The 22,139-nt window shown below is 33.5% G+C and overlaps 1 protein-coding gene across 4 annotated transcripts in view; it reads left to right on the top strand.

The window, feature by feature from the left end:
• Positions 1-22,139, top strand: part of DOCK7 (dedicator of cytokinesis 7) — a 176,330-nt gene that overhangs the window by 108,068 nt on the left and 46,123 nt on the right. For 2 of the 4 annotated variants that reach the window (XM_072974308.1, XM_072974309.1), the window contains exons 23-31: positions 2,220-2,312; positions 3,505-3,594; positions 4,547-4,642; positions 6,337-6,477; positions 6,575-6,688; positions 8,151-8,321; positions 10,237-10,376; positions 15,831-16,000; positions 17,024-17,178. In XM_072974308.1, the coding sequence (XP_072830409.1) occupies positions 2,220-2,312; positions 3,505-3,594; positions 4,547-4,642; positions 6,337-6,477; positions 6,575-6,688; positions 8,151-8,321; positions 10,237-10,376; positions 15,831-16,000; positions 17,024-17,178 (1,170 nt within the window). The remainder of the gene's footprint in view (positions 1-2,219; positions 2,313-3,504; positions 3,595-4,546; positions 4,643-6,336; positions 6,478-6,574; positions 6,689-8,150; positions 8,322-10,236; positions 10,377-15,830; positions 16,001-17,023; positions 17,179-22,139) is intronic. The other 2 variants (XM_072974310.1, XM_072974311.1) reach the window with 1 other exon arrangement.

Consider the following 22,139-nt stretch of genomic DNA (forward strand, 5'->3'; position numbering starts at 1 on the left):
AATTTGCTTAACTAAAGGCTGTTTGATATAATTCTTAGCTTTATGACATAAAAATGTTATGGAAATTATTTACTTTACAAAATAATGGGCCCCCAGTTTTCTTTAAATAGTTAGCTTTGGCTTAAGATAACTGTTCAGAGCCTCGGCATTGTGGATATAATGTATAATTAATGGCCCAAAGAGATTTATTGCTTATTCTTAAATTGCTTATTAGCATGTGCCTTAGTTTTAAAAGAAATTATTAAGTAAGGAGTTTAAAAGTGAGCTTAAGAGTACAGCAAAGTTATAGTTTTTCTTTTTAAGAAAATCAGATGCTTGTGTTTTGTTATTTTTGTAACATGAGTAGTGACATAATTTGGGAGACTGGTGAAAATTTTTGTTTATTTTTGTAACATGAGTAGTGACATAATTTGGGAGACTGGTGAAAATTTTTGTTTTAACTTATCTGAAAAATATATTGTGTGCTGATTTGCTTTTATTTGAAATAATGTATTGATTCTGAAAAGTCTTTATTAATACCTCATAAAATGGAAATATTTTATTTTAAACAAATCTGATTACATAATTTTATGAGTATTTGAATATTGTCTAGTTTGCTAGGAAGCATTAAAAAACATGTATGGCAAATTTTTGTTCAGAGTATTTTTTAAGAGTTTACTGTATTTGAGACGTTGTGCTTAGTGATTTGCTTTCATTATTTAATTTGATCTTTCCTATTTTGTAGCTAAGAAACTGAAAAAGAGATTAGATAATTTACCTTAGATTTTATAATTAGTAAGCTGGAGAACCTGAAGTTGAACTTTAACTCTCATCTTACTCATTCAGTGTCAAAAATAAGGAGAAATGGGTAGTTATTGTATCATGATTTCAACTTTTCTGTATTTTTGGAAAAAAATAGGGAAAAAGAAGGGGAAAAATTCTCCCTGAAACCTAAGTCCTTGAGAGTTAGTAGTTTATCTTCCCTCCCTCCCCTCTTCCCTTCCTCCCTCCCTACTTCTTCCCCTTGCCTCCCTTCCCTTCCCATAATATTGATGCATGGGCCTCACACCCAGAGATTCGTATGTAATTGATTAGAGGTAAGGGCCTGCACACTTTTTGTAGTTGTTGTTCCTTAACCTTCCCAGGTGATACTAATGTCTACATACTGTTGATTACCATTGTTACCACTCTGTCTTGTCCTTTACCAGTCCCTTTTGTGCTTTCTTGTTTGGGTTCATACTCATGCCCTGGTATTTTCAGTCAGCTTGCCTTGGGTTGTCTTCTACAGTCCTCTAAAAAATCCCTTATAATTTGCTCAATTCTTTTACATTCCCAGGTGCCAGCCGATTGCTGACTCAGGATTTCTGGGAATCTGAATTTTATAATTTGGGTGATTCTAGTGGTCGGTCAGATTTAAGAAATTGAAGTAAAGTCCCAGTTCCCTTCACCTAGGATCATAATAATCTCTTTGAGAGAAAGACATAAGTCGCTTCTAGTCATACACATTAGTAGCATATTAAATTAACTTTAAATTAATGATAGTGATGATGAAGATATAATTCCTATAGACAGCCCAGCATAATGTCTTCCTTACAACATTTATAAAAAATAGTCACGCATTGTGTTTAATTTCAACAAGCACAGTAAAACTGAGCACAACCCCAAACCTGCCATCATTTTTAGGAAGGAGCAAATATTGGACATTTTTTTCTTTCTTAATCTTTTTACTTAATTTCCCTTATTGGGCCCTAAAAGAAAGTGAAAGCAGAGGCAAATTCAAATAGAATTATGGGGTATCACTACACAGAAGTTTTCAGCTGAAGACAGATGGAATGAAATTTAAGTCTTTTAGACAAGAATGGAATGTTTTTCTTCCATTTTTTTCCTTTAAACCCTAGTTAGATTCTGAGGTAGTTGTGTTTTGCTAACTTATACCATCTTTAAAGACAGTTTGGGAGGTTGGTGCTGTGGAAACTTCAGTTGTTGGTGCTTCAAGGTGATCCCTTCATATAAAGAGAAATTAACTTTAAATGCTATGCCTAATTTTCTTCATGATTTTTAAAACATGTAGTAAGATAATTTTGGTGAACTAATTCTCTATAGGTGCCTAAAAAATTTGGTTGCTTTAACAGTACTAATTAAAAACATGTTTGCATTGGGAAGTCTGGATTTCTTTAAATATGTAGCATGCCACATGTAATATTTCTTTCCTTTCCAACTGCTTTCTATTGTATGCTCAGGGTTTAGATCGCTCCAATTCCTGGGTTAACACTGGTGGTCCAAAAGCTGCCCCATGGGGATCCAACCCCAGTCCAAGTACAGAATCAACACAGGTGGTGTTTATATTAGAGGTTTCTTTATTGGCTGCTGATGTTTCCCTCTAGAACATTACTTTTTAGTATATACTATGATTTCAGTGGCTTGCTTTTTAATCACTAAAAAGTGTGTATTTTTGTTTATGTAGCACATTTTCCAACTGCTATGCATGAATACCACCAGTTGGACCAGTAATACTCTTCTTTCCTGTTTCCTGTCTCCTTCTTCTCTCCTTGTTCACCCCATTGATGTTTCAGTGCCTGCTGCTTAATGCAATTCATGGCTATGATAACAGTTTCTACTTTCGGGGTAGCACCTCTTCAGTAGGAATTTTAAAAGATTTTGCGTGGGAAAAAACTGACGGTTTTCCATTTGCTTTTGGTTTAAAGTATAGCTATTGTTTCATTTTCATTTAGCATTTGCTATCTTGTCATTCTCTTCATAATCACTGACTAGAAATATTGGTTAAGCTGAAATTAAATGTGAACAGTATATGATCCCCATGCTGTAAGATTAAATACCAGAAGCAAAAATCTGTTTAAATTTGTACTGTGTTGCAAAGTATGAAATTTGTTGCAAGTTATTTGTACTAAGTTTTGCTTACTTGTGTCTAGTTGCTTGATAGCTAATACTGCATGATTCTTCAAAATATACTTCTCATCTGTGTATTGGCTTTGGAGGAAAATGCTCTTGTTCTTGAAGAGAAAATTTAATTGCAAGTTTAATATTATAAATGATTTATACTTAATATAGTATATAACAAACCTGAATTGTAATTTTTAATCATAGTGAAACGTGAAAGCAACCATTCTAAATTTTTAACTTTTTATTAAATGTAAAATTCTTCATTTCTCTTTTTAAGATCTGAGACCAGTGAGAAGTATGTTTTTACATTTTCTTACTAGATATGTGCATGTGTATAGATCACACAGATAAAAGTTTCATTCTTTGCAGCACTCTGAATTTATATAATCATTAAAATACCCAACTTTTAAAGACTAAAAATATATAGAAGCCATTTTGATACTTATAATGCATTGTCATTAAAGCAGCTTAAAATGGTGAAATAAGATGATGAGCAGTAAAATAGATGGTTGTTGAAACCACAGTAAAACTTTATTTAAAAAATTGTGTGTAATCCTTGAGCTGCAAAGTCATCCATGGCAGACGTTAATGTTATCTCGTCATTCATTCATCTTCACTCCATAGGCTATGGATCGAAGTTGTAATCGTATGTCTTCGCATACAGAGACGTCAAGTTTCTTACAAACATTAACGGGACGCTTACCAACTAAAAAGGTAGATTCATATGAAGACAATCCATGTAGGGGGAAAATAATTCTAACAGTTAAATAGATGTAATATTTCTTTCCATTACCAGTATGAGATGTTGTGATAATTGCATTGTGTTTAAAAATACATTTGAGCAAGCAGTGCTTGTCCGATGCCCTTGTGGGCATACTTCTCAAGTGCAGGCTATTTTACATTATTATAATGCTTATATCTTTGAGGTTGACTGTTTTAGAGTTTAGTGAATTAAATTTGATCATCACTTTTTAGTACCAAAAATTGTATCACTCTTAATTCTGTTTCTGTAACTGCTTCTGTTTTGTGTTTTAAATCTCCAGGGAAAGGAAGATGAGTTAGAAAAATTATCACTCTTAGTAAGATATGTTGATTTGCTTCCCTTATGCACAGTTTTGTTAGTCCTTTTTCATATTAATATACACTATTTTGCAAATGCTTTGTTATGCATATCCATTACAAGGCAGGAAATTTGTGCTATTTTAATAAAAAGAATTTAAATACCTAAAAACTTGAAAATTAATGGCTTATATCAAAGTTTAAAATTTTAAAGATATTTCCTAAATTGTACCAGCAAAGTTCATGAATGTATTTGCATATGCTGAAACACGTGTTTAAGGCACAAACAAGATTTTGTTTGTAACTGTGAGTTTTCAGTCTAGTTTCTGTTTGCAGGTACAATTTAGGAGGCTGTTTCCCACCTGTCCTTTTAAAATTACATTTTACTGCAAGATAACATGTAATTTTTTCAGCTATTCAACATACCACTGTCTTACATGTATAAATAGCCGTTTCGTTAATGGGTGTCCTCACTGCATCATTGAATGGTTCACATGCCTTATTTTGCTTATTCTCATTATATCTTCATTTGTAGTTGTATTATTATTTGGTTTGTGTTATCAGTGGACTTGACGTTGATAATAACTTTGTGTTTACTTCTGGATAGCTTTTTCACGAGGAGCTGGCTTTGCAGTGGGTTGTTTGCAGTGGAAGCATTCGGGAATCAGCTTTGCAACAAGCCTGGTTCTTTTTTGAGTTAATGGTAAGCAAACTAAACACATTCTTCAGTATTATTTTCCTTATCAAATATGTGAGCTCATTATTTATATCCTAGAAATCTTTTTCTGTTGCCCATCTTACAGTTTTACGTGTGCCTCCAAGACAAAACGACATATGCTGCATCTCTAAATAGACACTGTGGACAATCAGCATAGTTCAGATGGAGTTACAAAGCTAATTTTAACTATTTTTAGAGTTGGTTGCAGAAGCTAGCTGTCTTTTTAAAGAAAACCTGTGATATGATCTTTCTTAGTCTGAACATGCTAGTATGTAATGGCAGTACTGTTGATTTCATACCAAAGCAGATAAAAAGAGCTTTATAGATACCTACCTACTGCTTTTATGGCTGGAAAGCTATTAGGGAAATGCTAGTCACAGCCATAAGAAACAGCAACACTTTTGGCTTATTTCAATAAATGATATTAGAAACAAATAAATGAATTAATGTTTTAATAAATATTTACGCACACACAACACATATATACACAAAAGCAGTGTACATTCATTAAGTCCGTACAGTGTGGTAACACAGCCCTTTTGGCTAGGTATTCCCAAGGCACGGAGATTGATTTAAGTATACCCAGCCTGTAGACAGCAGAGCTGTGATTCAAACTCTGGCATTCTGGCACTGGGGACCTTTCTCTCTAACCACTAGAAAGCTGAAATCATTGAAACTTTTTATTCCAAAAAATTTATGTAAAAAAATTAATAAGAAACAACAGGAAAGCAAACAACAGCAACAACAACAAAAGAGACAAAGGAAGAAAGAAAAGAAACAATGGGAGGTTCCAGAGTATGCCATAGAATCATTCTCAGCATTGAATGTTACTTATATTGAGGATAAGAAGACATTTCTTCTAGAGATATACAAATTTACAAAAAATTAAGTAAATCAGGGACCATATGTAAGTGATAGGCAACTCCTTTTTTTCCCTAGAGAATAAACACCAAATTGTACGTGTTTTTTTAATATAAGATCAAAATAGTAATTTTAACTTTTTAAAGAAATAGTCTTACATGTCTGTCCAGATTTCTTAAACATAAAATAGTCAAAAAGATGCAGTTTAAGACTTGGCTCTGCTATTTACTAACTGTAAAACCTTATCTTTAATTTCCCTTAATTTAAAATTCTTTATTACTGCTACCACATTGTTGTGATAAGAATCTATATCTAAAGGCATTTTGTAAATTGAAACTACTTTAAGTTTTACCTAACATTTTATTCTTAATATTTAGTCATCAGTATTTAATGGACGCCCCCATATGCCATTCGATGCTAGATGCTAAAGATAAAGTGTAGTCAAGGTTTCTAACCTCTCAACGCTTACAGTTGGGAGGACATGGAATGGCAAAATTGTTGAGTCTTGGAAAGATTTAAAATAATTTCAAAGGATAAATTTTTTTTCTGTTGACATACCCAGAATTTTTTTCCCATTGATATGAGGATAATTTTATGAAAGTGATACCATGATTGAGTTGTATTTTGTTTCTTTAGAGAATACAAAATAATGTAGGGAACTTTTTCAAAATATTCAAGGGGTTAAAAATATTTTAGCCATATGTTAAATCACGTTGTATGTTGAAAAAAAAAACAGCTCCAATGTTTAGAGTCTGTTAACTCTTAACTGTTAATTACATCCATAAGAAATTAAACTGATGGCTTATTTCTTTTTTCAGGTAAAGAGCATGGTGCACCATTTATACTTTAATGATAAACTTGATGCACCAAGGAAAAGTCGTTTTCCAGAACGTTTCATGGATGACATTGCTGCTCTTGTCAGCACAATTGCTAGTGATATAGTTTCACGATTTCAGAAGGTAATGATAACTTATTTTTTTAAATTAAATCTGTCTTTCAAGCACACATTAAGCTATTGTATTTTTACTTTTTTTTCCCTTTTATTCTGTTTCCTAGGACACAGAAATGGTTGAGAGACTTAACACAAGCCTTGCATTCTTTCTCAATGATCTGTTGTCTGTTATGGACAGAGGATTTGTCTTTAGCCTTATAAAGACCTGCTATAAACAGGTAGTGTATAATTAGTAATAATTAGTAATCAAATAATTTAAATACTATATTTGCTTTTTTAGGGCTAGAGCTAAGAGACTTGTAAGAATACATTTTATATAGTGATGCTTTTAAGAAGTAGCATACTTTTTACTAGTAAGGCAAAAATAAGTTACATTTATCAGGACATAGGACCATGACAAACTGCTCTCAGGACAGGTGGCTTTTCCTTCAGTTATACCAGCCTGCTCTTGACTCTTTAATGACCATTCAGAAGTATGCCATCAAGTCAGCAGTCTAAATTTAGTAAAGCAGCCCCAAGATGCCGTGCAAGAGTAGCATTTTTTCTGAATGAACAGCTAACCCAACTTTCTGTGTCTTCAGTGATTTTTTTTTTCTATATATTCCTCACAATGAAGCCCTCTACACTGTAGCGTTTAGAATCATGGGCAGATGTTTACCCAAGTCCTAAGTATCATTCCTTATCTTGCTTTTTCTAAACTAAGAGTATCCTGGAACTTTTCTGCAAACAACTTGTTTTGTTTTAAATTTTTTATCAACTGGTTAATGAAACCTGGCTTTTAGAAAACATTAGTGATTGGTCCTGATAGGCCATTTGGATAGTGAGCTGCATAATTATCCTAGAATTACTTTTTAAAGGAGATTTAAAAATATTCAAATCTTTGAGTCCCATCCCAGGATTACTGAGGTGTTGGATGTGGGGAGTGTGGGACGCGGTGCTGGTAAAGCACTTCCTTGCTGGTCCACAGATTACTTTTGGGAAACTCCTGGTTAAAATGCTATTTGGCAGTCTAATACTTAGAATTTTGAAGATCTGTTCTATTGGATGCCATTATTGTAAGTTTCTTTTAATAGAGATGTTAAAACTATGCATGGGGCACTGAGCTATTTGAAAGTATTTGCAACACTGTGTATTATTTTTACTTTTTTCCTGGAATTTCATGTATTATTGCTCCCCAAACCTGTCCTGTCTTTATTCTTCAAGCATTGGCCTCCTACATTTGCCAAACATTGAGCTAGATTCTAGGAATGCTAAAACTATTAAAATAAGTCAGTTTACATATGTCTCCTCAAGTAGCTAACGATGTAGTTGGGAAAATAGGCAATTATAAATATGTGTTAACACAAGGTGTTGTAAAAAGTGGATAATTTCTTTAATGTATTTATTTTGGTGGTATACTTATTCTTCATAAAGTATATCTTTGAGTAGTGGAAATATTAATGCTCTATTGGAAATATAAGAATGTGGCTTTAAAAATGCACCTAGTCAGTAGATTTACACAGTAACTCTTGTAGTTCCAAATTTTTAATTTTAGCAGTAACTGTGGAAAAAGCTGACACAGTTATTTAAACCACAAAACCCAAAACCGCCCACTGAGTACTGTTCTTTAATTCTTTAATCCATCATTCTTGTGTTGATAATATTCAATTGGTATTCTCTTATTTATGCAATGCTTACAAGGTGTCTTCAAAGCTTTATTCATTACCAAATCCAAGTATCCTGGTTTCCTTGAGGCTGGATTTTCTGCGAATCATCTGTAGCCACGAGCACTATGTTACCTTAAACTTACCCTGCAGCCTGCTTACTCCACCTGCATCACCATCACCTTCTGTTTCTTCTGCAACATCTCAGGTATGCAAAACATATGCAAAAATGTTTTTAAAGTCTACATTTGTGAAAAAGCATTCTAAACACTGGAAAACATGATAAATGACATGACTGAATAATAGCTGTATGATAGCCTGCATGCTAAATGCTTTATAAGTATTAATCACTTACTCCTCGGAGCAGCTCTAGGAGGTAAGATCTATTATTATCCTGATTCTACAGATGAAAAAACTGAAACACAGAAAGCTCAGTAACTTACCCAGGGTCACAGAGTAAGACGTGGCAGAGCTAGTCTTCAAACCATGGCATACGTTGGCTTTATTCTGGAGCCCAAGTTCTAACTACTGTGTTGTACTCTTCTTACCGATTTATGCACATGAGTGAATTCACGTGCATAAACTCACATTAGATGTTTTCACAAGCGGGGTTTTTTTGAGGCAGACACAGACTGAGTTTGGGGTGCAAGATGTTTATTACCTGTGAAAGGAAGGGAGATGAAGCAGAATTTGGCAGAGAAAGAAGTCAAACTACAGTGCCGTCTGGCAAAGCCCTCTCTGTATCCAGAGAGCCCAAAGGAAACTAGATGGGTGTTGATGGGTTTTCACAGGGTGCCTAAAGTTTTTCTAAAGATGACAAAGGGTTATCGCAGCAATTATTATGTGTCCTGTCATACAGATTGAAATGAAGGGATTTTGTAGTTTTAGTATCAGAGAAGCCTGGATGTTCCCTTCTAGTGAAACATTTTTTTTGCTATATAATCCCTGAGGGAAACAGGCTACTTCCTTAAGCTCTTAATGTGTAAAGTCAAAGTTGATCTGAACTCTGTAATTTTATTTTTGAGATATTTAATTCCTGAATGTAATTCTCTAGCCTAGATCAATCTCAGATGCTTGATAAAAGAAAATTTTAAACTTTACATAGAAAGATTGGAAAACATCAGAGAACACCCACAACTTCACATTTTACCTTTGCAAAAATTCTTAAGGATCAGCCTATTTCCATGTGCTTTTACCTAGCTAGCACACGCTTCTTCCCATAACGAATGAGGCTAGTCTTTTGCTCTCTTCCCCCATCCTCTGCCAAAGATGTGGCCACACATTCAAGGACAAATTAATCATAGATTCAGTTCTTCAGACCTTTAATGAAACACATTTGTGTTTCACACACCTGACTCCCTGATGAGCATCTCATTCAGCCAAGAAATTAATGGAATTTCTTTCATTATTTTGTTCCCTACTTTCTCATCTAACTACATAATTTACAGATTCTAATAGATGACAGAGACATCACTCTCTTGGGGAAGCCAAGAATAGTTTTATATACTTATTAGGAAGATGATTTCTCCATGGAGAAATCTGAAGTCTGTTCTTCCAAGAAACCTCACATGGGTGGTCTTGAATATGGATTAAAGAGTGATGCGGTTGAGGACACCTAGCCTTGAACTACTATCTTGTAGCATTAAAAAACTTTTTGAAACTCAGCGACTGGACCACAAATGATAGTAATTTTCTGGAGACAGTAGTTTCCCTGAAAAACAATTTTACTAGTATTTGAAATTTCTCTGAAAACCAATAACCTTGACTATGAATATTTCTCTGGTACTCAGCAGTGAGTACATAATATATCATGGATTTAGTTCCTTTTTTCCTTCAGAGTATGATATTGAAACACTAAGTGGCTAAAAGTATAAAGGAAAAAGCAGACGGAAAAGTTTTAATATGAGAAAAAGGAAATTGAAAATAATGGGAAGCGTTATTTCATCTTTGCTATATCAAAAGTAAGAGCAGTTATTTTCTCCGGTGTTGATAATGGAAATGTCAAATAAACAAAAAATTTATCTCACTGTCAGATAATGCTCACATCTCATTTGTTGTAATGCTTTGTCTATAAAATACTTTGTTGCACAGTTATAGTTTTGTTCTACCTCACTCCCAAACAGAGTTCTGGGTTTTCCACCAATGTACAAGACCAGAAGATTGCAAATATGTTTGAATTGTCTGTGCCTTTCCGCCAGCAGCATTATTTGGCAGGACTTGTGTTAACAGAGCTAGCTGTCATTCTAGACCCTGATGCTGAAGGGTGAGTAGACCAGTTTTTGCTTCGTGGAGTATGGATTTTATTTTGGACAATGGGGCCAGAAGTATCCCACTTAACTTCCTAGGAATCAGAACTCTTTACCACTCTTCTTCTACTTCTCTGTTCATTAAGTTCCATACTCTTGTTATTTCTGTACTACATCAATTTTGAGAAAGACATTTTTGTCATCTCTTAATTTGAGGTTTGTCTTGAAATCAACAAATTGCATCATGGTTTATGTGGTAGGTATCTTTTCCCTTCTTAATGGTACATAAAATCTTTGTGCATATTCGTAGACAGACTTAGGTTTGTTGATACACAGCAGGCACGTTTCCATTAAGAAAAGTAGACTCATCTGTTTGATTCCTTGTGAGGAAAATTTATCATTTGCCATCACCCTGTGTAGTGTTTTACTTCAAAATGTGCCCTATGAACAAATATCTCAGGTTTTAAAAACTTCCAAGATTGTGTCACTTTTAAAAAATTTTTAGAAATTGATATGGCAAGAAGACTGTATGTCTGATGAGTTGGATTTATAGAAATGGCTTTTCTATAAATGTGTTGAGACCTAACATCACTATAGGGTACTTCTGTCTTAATAGCTGTTTTCAGAAATCTGTATGGCCATAACTCATTTGGGCAATAGTTGCTTTTTCTTTTCTTCAACTTTTCTCATAATAGGATCATTCAGAGTTTATAATGCAGTTTGACCTCCAGTAAGAGCTCCAGAAAACAAAAGGAGATACTTTTGAGCAGGTTTTATAAGAATCCTGTGACGTATTTGTTGAAAGAGTGAACGAGGAGGCTTGTAAAGCTTAGTCAGGGACATAGTTAATGCTTAATAAATTGTGAAAGGCTAAATCTTCTGCAAATGAAAGGCATGCATTTTTTTTATAACAGTGGCTTCTCATTTTAGGGATTTTTAAGAAGCAGTTTTTCACACTGCTCTGCAGGACAATAGGGTTCTGAAGGGGTGCTTAATGGGTTTCCATGTGGGATGGGGTTTTAGTGCAGACCTTGGAGTATGTGTGAGGACAGGCTAGGTGGGTGAAACTCTGGGCCTCCCACCCCTGCTTGGCATAACTTTTATATTTTGCCATTGATAAATGAGTGTATTTTCATTTGGGGGTAAAAAGGGTCCATTGTTTGAAAAAAATCACTCTGAAAACAACTTCTAAACATACTACTTCTCTTTAATAACTGTTACGTCTCAAACATTTGAATCTATATTTCTAATATTTTTACTTGATATATCAGGATATTTTTAGTTACCAAAAATACAGAATCTTTCTTCATACTAGCTTTATTAAAGGAAGGATATTTGTTATGTCATAATTGGAAGAAAGATGAGGTTTTTAGCACATTACAATCAGCAGCTCTATGATGTCATCAGGGTTCCGGTTCTTTATATCTCCTACTTCTACTGGAAGCCTCAGCTTTAGCCTGAGGTTTTTGTGCCTCTCATGACTGCACAGTAGTTGAACTGGCAATTCAGATTAAATTCTTACTTGTTCTTGTCCAGCAGAGGGGAGAGGGAAAAACTCTCTTCCCAAGCATGCAGTGCACATCTGTCCTTTGGACTGATTTGGCTCACTTGCCAAATCGTACTGTACTGTTATAGTCACCAGACAATGCCAGGTTCCTGGATGCATTAGACCACTTGTACTCAAATGTGGTGCTTGGACTGGTGATGGGCTCATGGATTGTTTGTTGTAGAGCACAAGATGAGGAGTTCATGCCTAAATGTAAATCACTTGTCACTAAACAATATTTAATTCGTATGATTTTTTTTTTTGTAGAACATCTTCAATGTAAATCAATTCATTGCTTCCTTAATTATCTCTGCAGGGGAGGCTATAGCTCAATGGTAGAGCGCATGCTTAGTATGCATGAGGTTCTGGGTTCAATCCCCAGTATCTCTGTTTAAAAATAAATAAATAAACCAAATCACCCCCATCCCACCCCCCAAAAAACCCAACAACAATGAAAAAGAGGAAAAAAACAAACATTTATCTCTTCTCAGACTAGCAACGAAACAGCTTTCTGACCGGCAGCTTTAAGTAGCAGGGCTGATCTAGTTGGATCTACTCCTGAAACTGGGGGTGGAGTCAGCTTCCCCTGAGTCATAGAGGTTAGAAATGCATGCTTGAAATTTTTTGCTTTTTATTAGGAAGGAAGACAGGTGAAGAAGATGTTGTGTAGGTGTTCAGCAATGAATAATGAAGAATAGAGAATTCTAACAGTCAACTATTTTTGTGATGAGGTTTCTTTCTCACGTCAAGAATCAGTTCTATTAAAATAGATACATTTCTGTGGAACAGTACAGGACTTTTGAAAGGCTTCTTTACTGCTTTTTCTTACCTTTTCAAGTGTTCGAAGTTGGTCTTTGACACTTGGAAAGATTTTTCTATGAAATCCAAAAGCAGTGATAATTGTGTTCACTATTATTTTTTCTTTGTCTATTCAGTTAAAAAAGGTAACTGGAAGAGCTTTCAATAGTAGTATGCAGGATTATCACCTTAGCTGTTACTGCAGCTGGCTTCCTTCTTTTCTCACTCTTTCCTGCACCGGGTCCATTAGCAAATGCCTTAGTGCTACCTCAGAATATATTCGGAGTTCAGCTACTTCTCTCCATCTTCACTGCTACTCCCCTAATCCTGCTTCCACTCTTTCCTCCCGAAAATCCCTTTTCTACACAGCAGCCTTAATGGTCTTAAAGAATCAGATTATATCACTTCCTTGCTCAAAACTCTTCAATGTGTTTAGAAACACACATTTATAGTTTTTAAAATACTTGAAAATGCATGCTTTTAAAATAGCACTTAAAATCCAGACTTAACATAGACCTCCGAGCCCTGTATGTCTAGCTCTTGTCTACACTGCCACTCTTTTTCCTCCTCACATTAAAATCTAGCCACCCTGGCCTTTTTTCTGTTTTTATGGGCCCGACTCATTCCTACCCTAGGGCCTTTGCCCTTGGATTTTTCTCTGCCTGAAGCAGGGCTGAAACTGTCCTAAGATCTCCACAATATGCATTTCTTCACTGTGATTCCTCAGGTCTCCACTTACATAGCATCTTCTCAGTGAGACTGTCATTGGCCACCCAATCTGAATTATAGCAATGTTGCCCTTGCCACAATCATTTTTAACCATATAACACTGTTTTATTTTCTATGAGGCACTTACCAGAAGTTTGCTTATTATCTTCTCCTCCCATTAGAATGTAAGCTCATGAGAGCAGGCACTTTGTCATTCTTGTGCACCGTTATATTCCCAGTGCCTTTAGAATAGTGTCTGGTACAAAGTGGGCACTTGATTAGTATATATTAATTAATTCAACAAGTGAATGATTAACTGTGAGAGACTCACATCTGATCTCTAAATTTTATATATTTTTTGTTTATATAGATAAAATACAACATAAATTGTCTTAGACTCTTGAGAGGAATCTTTTTCCTTTTACTCCATCTGCTTGCTGAGTAATCAAGGCTAATTCCTTGAGTGGCAATAATATGTTCTGATATTGACCAAAGATTTGCTCTCTAGAAACTTTCATTATAGTTAGGAAGTTATAACTATGAAAAATATACCATGGTTAAATGTAAATTTTGTAGTACAGACATAATTGTATAGAAGATTAGCACCCTTATTATAGCGTTTGTAACATTGAATTATTATTTTTATGTCTGTGTTTCTCTCTTGCTAGAGCAAGCTCTTTAAGGACAGGGACAGTGTCTTATCTTCAGCATCTAGAATAAGTTATGACAGGTCTTGCATTAGTATATGTGTGTGTGTGTGTAATGGTTGAATGTGATCGAGTAGTGTAGGCATATGAAAAGGCTTCATAAAGATGAGTGAATAAAGTTTAGACAGTTAAAATCTGGGGCTGGTAGCTGCTGAGAGACAGGGAATACATACCCAGGTTTGGGAGTCATCACTGATGAGACAAGAAGTTGAAAGGGAGAACATAAAAAGCAAATGACCAGACTCTGAGACTTTGGAAGAATGACAGAGAATGTAAGGAAGAGTGGAAACTATTTGGAGAAAATATTGAAAATTATAAAAACATAAAAGGTGGCAAAGTGTCAAGTAGGGAGATAGAAAAAGAAATCTGAGGTTTGTCCATTAGATGTAGTTCTTGACATTACTTAAAAATATACTTTCTGAATAAAAATCTGTCAGGAAGAAGAAAGACTCTACGGCTAGAGTTCATATACAGCAGATAAGATCAAGACCCCTAGAGGAAGACTACCCAGTTCAAATCCTAGCTTTTAAATCTGCTGTGTGATCTTGAAAAAGAAAAGCTATTATTAACTGAGAGTGGCAATGTGTTAATAAGCATGTTACATAAATTATGTAACTTAATTCTCACAGCCACCTTATGAGATAGGTTATTACCTTCATACTCAGGGAAACAGAGGTTAAGTATCTTAGAAAAAAATCGTTTAGCTATAAAATGAAGCTGCTATAGTACCGTGTTCTAAGCATTCGGAAACTTAGTTTCAGAGAAAGAGAGTTGATATTAGGAGGTAAATGGAAAAAACAGTTGATGTAGATTGCACATTCAGGAAGTTTATTAGTAGCTAAATCATGTAATAGTTTATTACTGAGAGAAATACTGTGTAAGCCAGAGGAAACTAGTTTCAAGTGAATGTATATTTTTAAGATAGGAAAGGCATATTTGAAGAAAGGAAGAACTCAGTGAGGGTGGACATTGAAACTATAAAGAAAGATGGAATTTATGGACATATGAGGAAACCATTTTCTGAGAGAAGGTACAACTTTTCCTGAGACAAAAGATGATTTGGTAGCGATAAAGATTCTAAGAAGACAGGCAAAAAAATATGAGGATGAGAGTGATCCTTGCTAGTGTATTAGCCCAGTTGAAACTCAGGTCTGGGAGTCTAGAATGTTGTAAGGGCCCAAATGAACAAGAAAGTTCAGTTTAAATAGAGAGGTTAAAGGCAACCCCAGCTGTGACCTATATAATCCATTCGTTAGAGGATTTTTCCTTTAGAAAAAGGAAATGAAAGTTAATTTTTGGTAAATGTGAAACGATTTCATTTGATGAAATAAAATTTATAGCTACTTAAAATTTAATTTTTTTGCCTTAAAATGTATCTGTAACTGTTCTTAAGTTATTTAATATTAAAATGCACTAAGAAGTTAATGTAAAAATATTCACATTTACTCCTAAGTGAATTTGTATAGTGTCTCCTCTCCTCTCAAGTCTTATTTTCTACAGAGAGACAGTCATTCATTTTATTTTACTTACTTATTTTGGGGGGTATTCATTAATTTTAAAATGAGAAGTGTTTTATGGAAGTACATGCAAATATGTGGCTAAGTTAAGTTGAACACCATTGATTCAGTACCATGGCTTACTGTTTGCTTTAAAGATATTGACTAATCTCTGTGACCTTACTACAACTGCTTCTTCATCTTCTTTTTAAATAGACTGTTTGGATTGCATAAGAAAGTCATCAATATGGTACACAATTTACTATCCAGTCATGACTCCGACCCACGGTACTCTGACCCCCAGATAAAGGCTCGGGTGGCTATGTTGTATCTGCCTCTGATTGGCATTATCATGGAAACCGTTCCTCAGCTGTATGATTTTACAGGTACTTAGTATATGTAAGACAAACTTTCAAGGCAAATCTCAATGTTTAAAAGTATTAGAAAATAGCTCAAAGATAAAGATCTTATTTCAGGGAAAGAAACATAAGGAAATTTACAAGGACATAGGTACACTGTAAATATTAACGTATTACTGAAAAACTTTTGACTATGTGAGAATTCACTGCAAAGTTTCTATAAGTAGTTCTTACAATGAATTTTTAAATAATAATTTTATATCATTTCTATACCTACCTATTTGGAAATAGGTTTTTTTGTGTATGAAATCTGAAGAAAAAAATATGTGAGCATCTAAAGAAAAAAAAATAGAAAACTTACCAGGTGTCTACTACCTTCAATCTCAATTTTATTCGTATACATATAATTGAAATTAATACTCACCCAAATAACAAGAGTTATGTTTATTGACAATACTGGGTTAATAATTTGAAGTTATGTTTCTTTTTAAAACTGGAACCCACAAGGTTTTATTCCTCTTGCTTTCATATTTAGAATTTACTTAAATTCTTTCATTTGCCCTAAAAAAGCACTGATGATTGCATTTGAACTAGCAATTAACCTGATAAAGTACTTCCAGTTCAATTTTTAAAAATTTCTGGTACCTATTATGTATTAAGAAATTCAATAGGTGCTGGGGATACAAAGATAGCCAACTCCTTGCTGTTAGGGACTAATAGTTGAGTAGTTTTCTCAGTATTTTGATCACTAAAATGGGTTTCCTTACTTGAAGGCAGAAATTTTTTTATGGTTATTATTATTGTATCTTCTTTTATTAGCAAGCTAAAGTTCTCTACAAAACTATAAATATTACTATAGGAAAGAGTTAACGTTTGAAATATTTAAATTAAGATTTTTTTAAAAATGTAAATGTCATGGTAAGCGGTATATGTTAATAGGTTTTTCTTTTGAAGAGTAAAGGAGAGTAAGAAAGGAAATTGCAGCTCAATAGCTGTTAATTAAGCTAAAAAGAAGTTTCATTCATTTATTTTGGGGTTATTTTTTTCCAGAAACTCACAATCAACGAGGAAGACCAATCTGTATAACCACCGACGATTATGAAAGTGAGAGCGGAAGCATGATAAGCCAGACAGTTGCCATGGCAATTGCAGGAACATCAGTTCCTCAGCTGACAAGGCCCGGTAGTTTCCTCCTCACATCAACGGTAAAAATAACCCTCCTACAGAAGCTTTTTTCTGGAAAGACAGCTTTTTACAAGGATATACCCTTAAATGACTGAGATTATGGTATTAGCTGATGCAAAAGTATTCTGAGTTTTATTTATGTTGCAGAAACATTAAGGTCTTGAGAATATTGCCTTTCTTGTAGTAAGTTGTTTTAAAAGTTATTAATTACCTCAAGCTTTATGTTAATAAAGCTCTGTATTCTTTATACCAAATTCTCATTCAGAATTTGGAAGTTGCCTTATGGTAGATAGCCTATTTTCTTCATTTTTAAAATCCGTTTTATTTTTTATCAGCTCTAAGAAATATTCTCAGTTGTTTGAGAATATATATTTTGAATCTGTGAAGATATATACTTTTCATGTTTAAATAAATTGATATTCATTCTACCCCTTTAATTTCCCCTCCTTAAAAAGGGAAGAACATGGGAGCAGGGAGGAAACATACTGCCAGTAGAGCAAGATCAACTTCTAAAAGTTTTAAGTGACTTTCAGAAAAATGCAATCATATTTATGGAAGCTGTACTACTTGACAACTTTTAAAAAAAGGTTTATTGAAATAATTTACATATCAAAAGATTCACCCATTTTAAATATACAATTTCATGGTTTTCAGCATCTTTACAAAATTATGCAGCCATCACCACAGTCTAATTTTAGAACATTTCCACCACCCCAAAAAGAACCCTTTGGCTTATTAGCAGTCACTCTCAATTTCTCTGCAGCCCAGCCCTAGGCAACAGCTGATCTACTTCCTGTCTGTATAGATTTGCCTATTCTGGACATTTCAGGTAAATGAATTACACACTATGATCCTTCATGTCTGGCTTCTTTCACTAAGCATAATGTTTTTGAGGTTCATTCAGGTTGTAACATGTATCAGTACTTTTTTTTTTAATTGCCAAATAGTATTCCTTTATATTGATAGACCAGATTTTTATCTGTTATATCAGTTGATGAACTGTTGAATCATTTCCACTTTTTGGCTGTTAGGAATAATGCTGCTGTGAACATTTGTGTACCTGTCTTTGTGTGCACATATGTTTGGATTTCTTTTAGGTAGATACCTAGGAATGAAATTTGCTGGGTCATATTGTATTTCTATGTCTAACATTTTAAGAAACTTCTAAACTCTTTTTCAAAGTGGCTGCTCCATTTTACATTCTCACCATGAATGAATAAAATGAATAAATAAAAAGTTCCTTTTTCTCCAAATCCTCTAACACTTTTTATTATCTTTTTTATTGTATATACTTCACACTTTAATGTGTATGAAGTGGTACCTTATTGTGGTTTTGATTTTTGTTTCCCTAATGTCTACTGATATTAAGAGTATCTTTGCATTTGCTTATTGGCATATCTTTCTGTATATGTTATTTAGAGAAAAACCTATTCAAACCCTTTAGCATTTTAAAATTCTGTTATTCATCATATTATTGAGTTGAAAGAGTTCTTAATGATATTTTGGATATAAATTCCTTATCAGATTTGTGATTTGGAAATATTTTTTTCCTGTGGATTACGTTTTCATTTTCTTGATGATGTCATTTGAAGTGCAAAAGTTTTTAATTTTGATGAATTCCAGTGTATCAGTTTTTAAGCATTTGTAGTTTTGCTATTGTATATAAAGTACATGTGTAATTAAAGTATAATAATAGAAGAAACAACAGTGTACCTACCATTCAACTTCAGAAATAGAAAATTACAAACTCCTTGGAAGTTCCCAGTTTGCCCTCAATTCAGTCCCTTTCTTTCCTCCAAATGATCACTATTCTCAATTTTATGGACCTCGCTTTTCATTTTTTTAGACCTTTCTTGTGTGAAATATACCACACATGAAAAAGTACATGAAACCTAAATGTACATGTACGAAAGATGATAAAATGAATACCTTTGTAACTACCATTCAGGACAAAATATAGATCTTTGGCTGCCTTCCAGAAATCCTCTGCATGCTCTTCCCCACCAGAGCTATACACCACGCTACCCACTCTCCTGACTAATGATATAATTGCTTAATTTTGTTAATAATTTTACCATCTAGGTTTGCATCCCTAAATACAACAGTTTAGTTTTCGATTATATCTTTAATATTATAAAATATAGTTACAATTCACTGATTTTTCATTTTGGTGTGATATCCCATTGTCTGACTATAGGTCAGCTGATTCACCCATTCTATTGATAGATGCATAAATGGTTTCTAATCTTTGGTTATTACAAATAGCAATCCTGTAGCTTCTTTTGCATATATCCTATAGGCATATATATGCTTTTATTTAGGGTATTTCCTAGGAGTGGAATTTTCCGGGTCATAGAACATGTGTATCTTCTGTACTAGATATGCCATGGAGTTTTCCTAAAGGTTTGTCTTGATTTATACTTGCACCTGCAGTATGAGCGTTCCTGTTCCTTCATATGTTCGTTCATCTGCACTTAGAATTTTCAGACATTTAAATTTTTGTCAATTTGATAATTTATTGTTGTATCTCAACTCATTTAAGCATTCATTTCCCTGATGTCATATGAGGGTGCGCACTTTTTCATATATACATTGGCCATTTGGATTTTTTTCTTTTGAGTGTCTAGAGCTTTTTGCCCATTTTTCATTGGGTTGTCTGCCTTTGTTGTTGATTTGTAGCAGTTTCTTTGTCTGGATCAAGCCCATTGTCAATTATAAGTGGTTCAAAGATTTCTTTCTTTTTTGTGGCTTGCTTTTTCATACACTTAATGGTGAATTTGGTAATTAGAGTGTCTTATTTTGAAATACTTAAGTTTGTCAGGCTTTTCCTTTATAGCTAGTTTTATTTGTATCTTATTTTTTAACATTTCCTTATTTCAATATTTTCTCCTATATTATTTTTAAATGCTTTTTTGTTCTTCCTTTTATATCCAATCCTAAAATCTACCTGGAATTGACTTTTTATGAACAGTGGAATTGGGGGTTCAGGTTTATTTATTATTTATTTTATATATTACACCAGATTATTTTCCCAACGGTTCTGGAGGACTACCTCTGTATGGGCTATCATGTAGAGAAAGTCCTCATGCATTTAAAAAATTTTCTTGGCTAATTCTTGGTTCTTTGTATTTCTATACAAATTTAGAATCAGCTTATCAAATTCCACTAAAATAAATAAACAGAAACCAATGAACCTGTTGGAATTTTGGTTGAGAATATATTGAATCTATGGATCAGTTTTGGGAAAAATTACTATTTTTTAACTGTTAAATCCCTAAATCCTTGATCATGATAGCTCTCCCCACTATTTAGGCCTTCTTTAATGTCTATAAATACATAAGCTTTTATAGCTTTTACCAAAGAGACCTAGAACATCTTTTGTAGTAGATGTATTATTATTGGTCCTTGATATTTTTAATATTTTAATAATATTATAAAATTATATAATACGATAATGTGTAATATATTCTTATAGTCTTAGAAATGACATCTTTTTCAAAAATTCTGTTTTCTAATTGGTGATTGCTTTTATGTGGACATAGAATTGATTTTGAACAATATGTTTATTTCCAGCAGAACTGCTAAACTAATAACGTGTAGATTTTTTTCCTGCATACACCATCATACCATCTGTGAATAATGGCAGTTTCATTTCTTCCTTTCAGTTTTTTTCAAAACTTATTTTGCTGGCTAGAACCTTGAGTACAGTATTGAATAGAAGTAGTGATAGTTGGGATCATTAAAGGGGAAATTTGCAACATTTCATTCTTAAACATAGGTGTTAAAGGTTTTCTTTTGGGGGAAGGATTTAAGATACCTTCTATTATGTTAGGGAAGTCCCCTTCTGTTCCTAGTTTGCTAGGAGTTTTGTTTTTTCAGTTATGTATAGTTGTTTAATTTTATCATACTTTTTTCACCATTGAAGCTGTCATGTTATTTTGGTTTTTAACCTTTTACTGTGACATCTTTCAGTTAATTTTCTAGTGTTTTGCCCAGCTTGAACTCCTGCATTAAACCCAACTTTTTTCATGATTGTATATTAATGGATTTGTTTTGCTATATTTGTTTAAGATTGTGTATCTGTGTCTGTAAGATTTTTTTCTTTCTCATAGTGCTCTATTCAGGTTTTGGAATTGGGCAGTTTAGGCAATTAAAGTGAGCTAGGGAATTTCTCCTTTTACTCTGTTCCCTGAAAGTACTTCTTTAAAACTGAAATTATTTCTTCCTGGAATATTTGGAGAACTTGTGGGTGAAGCCATCTGTACCTGCAGTTTTCTTTTTTGAAAGTTTTAAAATTACTGGTATGATTTCTTTAATGACTGTAGGACTGTTTAGTTTAGTTTTTCTATTTCTTTTTACACTGATTTTTGTAAATTTTATTTTAGTAGAAATTGATTCAAATTTCTTGGCATACAAAGTTGTTCTGAATATCTTTAGTGATCTTTTTAATGTCTGTAACATCTTTAGTAGATATAAATATTTTCATTTCTGTGACTCATTTTTTGTACCTTTTGTCTTAGATAATCTCAACAGAAATTTGTATATTTCTTTAGTTTATACAAAGAACCAATTTGTGGGCAATGTTGATCCTCACTTTTGAATGTTTATCTTTAATTTTTACTGTCTTCTAATTTTTTTGGTTTATATTGATGATCATTTTTTTCTAACTTTTTGAGATGGTTGGTTGCTTAACTCACTCATTTTCATCCTTTCTTCTCTGATACATGTTTTAATCATATAAAGTAATCCTTTTGTTTCTGATTTTGGCCTAACTGAATGATCAGAGAACTTTATACAATTTGATCATTGTGGCAGTTGGTTTTATGGTCTAGTATATGCTCAATTTTTGCAAATATCTCACATATTCAAAGAGAATATATATTCTTCCTTTGTTAATTATGTATTCTATATTTATCCATTATATACATTATATCACATTTTTAATCCGGCTGTTTAAATCTTCTTTCTCTTTGCTGAATTC

The sequence above is a fragment of the Vicugna pacos genome, chromosome 13 (assembly GCF_048564905.1).
Source record: "Vicugna pacos chromosome 13, VicPac4, whole genome shotgun sequence".
In the NCBI taxonomy this organism is placed as follows: Eukaryota; Metazoa; Chordata; class Mammalia; order Artiodactyla; family Camelidae; genus Vicugna; species Vicugna pacos.